Source organism: Cynoglossus semilaevis, chromosome 2, assembly GCF_000523025.1.
Source record: "Cynoglossus semilaevis isolate Cse_v1.0 chromosome 2, Cse_v1.0, whole genome shotgun sequence".
Classification (NCBI taxonomy): Eukaryota; Metazoa; Chordata; class Actinopteri; order Pleuronectiformes; family Cynoglossidae; genus Cynoglossus; species Cynoglossus semilaevis.
This window is the reverse complement of record NC_024308.1, coordinates 14,654,619-14,660,049: the sequence shown is the minus strand read 5'-3', so window position 1 is coordinate 14,660,049 and position 5,431 is coordinate 14,654,619. Positions and strand designations below refer to the sequence as shown.

Sequence of the window (5,431 nt, the reverse complement as noted above, 5' to 3'; positions counted from 1 at the left end):
TTCACTGTTGGGATTGTATTGGGCAGGTGATGAGCAGTGCCTGGTTTTCTCATCACATACCACTTAGAATTAATGCCAAAAAGTTCAATCTTCGTCTCATCAGACCAGAGAATCCTATTTCTTATAGTCTGGGAGTCCTTCATGTGTTTTTTGGGAAACTCTACGCAGGCTTTCATATGTCTTACACCGAGGAGTCATTTCCGTCGGGCCACTCTGTCATAAAGCCCCGACTGGTGGAGGGCTGCAGTGATGGTTGACTTTGTGGAACTTTCTCCCATCTCCCCACTGCATCTCTGGAGCTCAGCCACAGTGATCTTTGGGTTCTTCTTTACCTCTCTCACCAAGGCTCTTCTCCCACGATTGCTCAATTTGGCTGGACGGCCAGGTCTAAGAAAAGTTCTGGTCGTCCCAAACTTCTTCCACTTAAAGATTATGGAGGCCACTGTACTCTAAGAAACCTTCAGTGCAGCAGAAACTCTTTTGTAACCTTGGCCAGACCTGTGTCTTGCCACAATTCTGTCTCTGAGCTGCTTGGGCAGTTCCTTGATCCTCATGATTCTCATTGTCTCTGACATGCACTGTGAGCTGTAAGGTCTTATATAGACATGTGTGTGCCTTTCCTAATCAAGTCCAATCAGTTTAATTAAACACAGCTGGACTCCAATGAAGGAGTAGAACCATCTCAAGGAGGATCAGAAGAAATGGACAGCATGTGAGTTAAATATGAGTGTCACAGCAAAGGGTCTGAATACTTATGACCATGTGATATTTCAGTTTTTCTTTTTTAATAAATTTGCATAAATTTCTACATTTCTGGGTTTTTTTTCTGTCAGGATGGGGTGCTGAGTGTACATTAATGAGAAATAAAATGAGCTTTTTTGATTTTAGCAAATGGCTGCAATGAAACAAAGAGTGACACATTTAAAGAGGTCTGAATACTTTCTGTACCCACTGTATATATAGAAGCTTGTTTAGTGATGACTCAGAGTATATGTGCAAAAATGTTTATTGTTACTGACAGCATTAGAATGACACTATTGCCTGTGCAGAGAGCTACAAATACAGGAGAGAATAATAATAATAATAAAAAAACGAACAAAGTGCGCAGTCAACACAAACACATGACAACATCAGCTGTTGTGTTGTACGGTGTGAGCTTATTTGTATATATATATATTTTTTCAATTCCAAGTGGTTAAAGCAAACCATTCTAATTCTGCCACATATGGTTACTCCAACTGTCAACAAAGGATTTGAATACTCTTCAGGCACTCCACTTAGATTGTACATGCAACAATTTCACAGCAAAAATCTTAGCAGAATGTCCATATTTACCAAAGACAAGCATTAACCAAATGACTCGGATGACGGCTAAATCCAAACTGCAGGCATTTCCAGTGTGTCGTGACTATGGCAGAAACGAGTTATGACATTTCTACTTGACTATAGATTTCAGTTCAGTTCATGTACACGGACTTAAGAGTTGGTAGAGTATGTTGAAAATATCACAACACAGCGTTACAATGCATTTGACTCATTCCTTACAGACTAAATTATTTTCTCATGACATGTATTGAATCAATTATTCCCATGATATAAAGCATTAACTTGCTGCACTTTCACTTGATAGCAAAACATTTTAACATTATATGATTGTAGTGCTCCACACAATATTATGTTTATACAACCACTGATGATTTGAAAAAAGCATTTATGTGATGCATTTAGTTTGTATTTGTTGTTGTTTTTTTTAATACTACATAGCTGTCAGTGTTGCTACTTCTGAATAAAAATCCTAAAGGGACACCGTGACAAAAATGAAATGCCAAAAGGCACTTGATGATTTGTATGATATAAACGACTCTAGGTTTATTAAATAGCAATGTAGTGAAATTAATCTTCCTTGTGCTATTGATTCAGACATGGAGGCAAGAACATTTTGAGACAAATCAGTGAATATGCTGAGGATGAATGTGTGGATTCTTCACAGCCATGGAGACAACAGGAAAAGCATGGTTGAAAAAAGCAGCGGTTTATTATCACATAATTGTGTGTGAATCAAAACACTATAAATTTTAGGGTTTCGTTAAAGTGACTGTGATGTCGCTATTCACCACTGACAGTACTAACACTGATAAGATGAACAGTACAAGTATTCACTGTAGCTACCACTAAACGTAAGGCAATTGTACCAAGCTCAATGCCTATTAGGTAAATGCAAACAAAAGTGCCTTTATGTTTAAGCAGCATTTTTAATCATTATGATACACTTTGCAGCTGCTGGACAGCACTGCCCAAAAGTTAAATAATATTTTAAATTATAGCAAGTAAAGCATCAAATATAAAACATTTAAACATAACATTGTGCTGTTGAGATTTGGCTATGTATACAAAAGAAAAAGATTGCACTTCTAGAAAATAAAGCTTCTTTACTCATCAACCCTGCCATTCATGAATTGAAAACAAAAAAATAAACTGTAACGATGAACAGAAGAGGAGCAGGAGTGGTGATGGTTGTGGAGGACTGCAGAGTGAGATATGCACAAATGTCCACTATTTTTAGGTGGTTTTCACCAGGTCGTATACATGGATGTGAAAATCGTCGTCGTATTTGATGTAGTAGACGGAGGGCTTGGCTGGGACCTGGTAGATGACCAGGCCAGTCCTCTTCACACCTTTGTCAGTGACATACTCAACCTGTTTCCCAACCAGACTCTCCGTTTCTTCTCCTGGCTTCCTGTCTGCGGGCAATAGGTGCTTGTTTTCTAAGGAGAGCAGAAAAATACCCCAGAATAAACAATCCTGATTCCAAAATTAAAAAAAAAAAAACTAAACTTAAACTATTGTAAATACAGAGTTGATGTAATTTAGGAACTGAACAACCACTAGGTTATAAAAATGACCTTTGCACAGAGGCAAAGACATTTGCTTCCAATTATACACTAGGCTATGAAAATTGTCATGGTTTTATTTTTGCACATTAAAATAGTAAAAATAATTCCGTAGCAAATCAACATCCAAAAGAGGTGCCAATTTTCCATTAGAAGCAAACAGTTGCTGTCATTGACACTCCCTTAGGATGGGATAATGAAAACCTCGACGGGTGTCAAGCATCAATTTCTCCTGCATGGTCACTGGTACCTGCTTCAGGCAGAATCCTGAGGTCGCCGTCAGCGTAGTCATCCCACAGTTGGTACATATAAAGAACAGGGTCCTTTTCATATGTTATGTAATACCAGTTGGTCATGATGGGAGCTCTGGAGAGGACCATGCCCCTCCACTCGTTTTTCTCTCCGTCCTCCTTTTCGAATAGGTGCTCAACAGCTTTACCCACCAGGTCCTCAGCCCCTGCTGGTATCTTGATTTTGTTATTTACTACAGAGGTACAGACACACAGAGAAAGTACATTTTAAAAGCATGTAAAACCGTTATCACAGACATACAGGGTGATCAAAGGTAAAGGGAAGAGACTCCTCACCAACTTTCTCGGACAGAACTTGCAGGTTGGACACTCTCTCATCCTTAAACAACTCAATGCCGTAAACGCAATCAAAGCCATCATACTTGACCATGAAGAGAGATGGATTTACGCTGAGCCTATCTAACACCGTTCCTTTCCATTTGCTTTGGTTTCCCTTCTCGCGCCAGTTATGTTGAATACGAACTCCAAGGATGCTGTTAGGATCTGGACTTGGAGTGTCACTCAGTTCTCCGATGCTTCGCTTCCTAGTAGCAAAACAAAATTAAAATGTTAGAAAATTAAATTATTATGGCGTTATAGTTTTATGATTTACGTGTTCTCCCCAGTTGATCTTTCTGTATGGGGGTCACCCCAAATATATGCTTAATGGGCAGTAGGTTGACCTGGCATAAATTGACCACAGGTATGAATGTGAGTGTAAATGGTTGTTTGTCCCTATATGTGCGATGACTCACTCAGTATCATAAGATATTGTTCACCATCTATGAATGGCTACATACTTTAATTTTTAAAGGTTTTGCCAAATCTGGATTATAACTGTTTTGTTGTTACACTGTCATGTAGGGCTGCAGTGGTGTGCAGTGGTTTGCTATCTAGCTGACTGCTCGTTTTCGGTGGACAAAAAAATGTGTTTTCCTCCATGATAAGGTGCGTTAGACCCCTGTTTAGTAACACCGGGATTTTCCTTTAGCACACACTGACCACGACTTGACAAAAGTCCTTGTGTTATGTTAAAATCTTGGGGCAAATTGATACAAAATCATGTTGTCGCTTAAAAATTGTAGCAGGTTTTTTTGAATTATATTATCGATAACTTACCGCAAGACGTAATCGCTGGATATTTTGTAGTAGCAATATTTTGTCATGACATATTCATAAGTACCAGTGATACCAAAGTACTAGCAACACCACAACTGCATTGCTAATACAGCAATACTAACTTCACAGACCTACCTGCCCCTTTTCTTGGACATGCCTCCAGAAACGCAAAAGTAACTGGTTAGAAAGAAAACAAAAGAGGAATGTTTAGTTATTACAGTCAATATGGTTCACATCATGTTTATATATATATATATATATATATATATATATACACACACACACACACATATATAATATATAATAGAAAGATTAAAATACATTACAGGAATATACATTCAAGTTTTTTGTTATTACCGTAACATGTTTTATCAACAAATTGTTTTAATTATACATATTTTACATGAATTATATTATACTATATTACATATTTTATAATGTTACTTACTGGCTCTGAATACACAAAAAGACAAATCATGAGTCACATCAGATATGGGATGTTAATCAGTGCTGGATGGTCGTACTGTAGTCATCATATTATATGTCATGATCATGACTCTTGAGGGTAACTTTTATAAAATGATTATATTCTAAATCGTTAAAACGTTACAGCCCCGGAAGTGGTCATTAGCTTTGGTTATATATTGGATATTCTTATTGTTGAAGTCATTGTTGAAGACATTTCAGGTGACCACATTTGAATGTCAGGTGACCGCAAATAGGGTCGTAACCACATGGTTGAAAAACAGTGGTTTAGGTTGGGATTTACAGGAAATATTGTAACTGTTACTTTGTAGAGTAGCTACTGATAAAATAAAAATCATCTCACAAAATGTTTGAGAGAGGGGTGGTGGTGGGGGGGACTCCTCTGAGAGAACAGACTGACAGGTCTGACAGCCAATGGATTAGCCCAATAACTTCCTGGGTATTTACAGTACTTTAAACTACACAGCCATGGACGTCTATGACACAGCCGTCCGTCAAATGATTTAGTTAATGTTTAAAATTGAACTTTCTATAAATACATCGGCTATTGTACCATGTCTTATAAATATGTGCATATTCGTATCAGACGGTTTACTATTGGGTTAGAACTGAAGATTAGCAAGCTCAACAGATAGAATTACCCCG

At 37.8% G+C, this 5,431-nt stretch overlaps 1 protein-coding gene across 1 annotated transcript in view; it reads right to left on the bottom strand.

Annotated features, from left to right (window-relative positions):
* Positions 1-2,013: 2,013 nt before the first annotated feature.
* LOC103399920 (spindlin-1-like) overlaps positions 2,014-5,431 on the bottom strand; it is a 3,814-nt gene continuing 396 nt past the window's right edge. Inside the window, exons 2-5 of the mRNA XM_008338565.3 lie at positions 4,436-4,477; positions 3,479-3,726; positions 3,142-3,375; positions 2,014-2,765 (exon numbers count right to left, since the gene is read on the bottom strand). Coding sequence (XP_008336787.1) covers positions 2,560-2,765; positions 3,142-3,375; positions 3,479-3,726; positions 4,436-4,455 — 708 coding nt within the window. The 5' untranslated portion in view covers positions 4,456-4,477 and the 3' untranslated portion in view covers positions 2,014-2,559. The remainder of the gene's footprint in view (positions 2,766-3,141; positions 3,376-3,478; positions 3,727-4,435; positions 4,478-5,431) is intronic.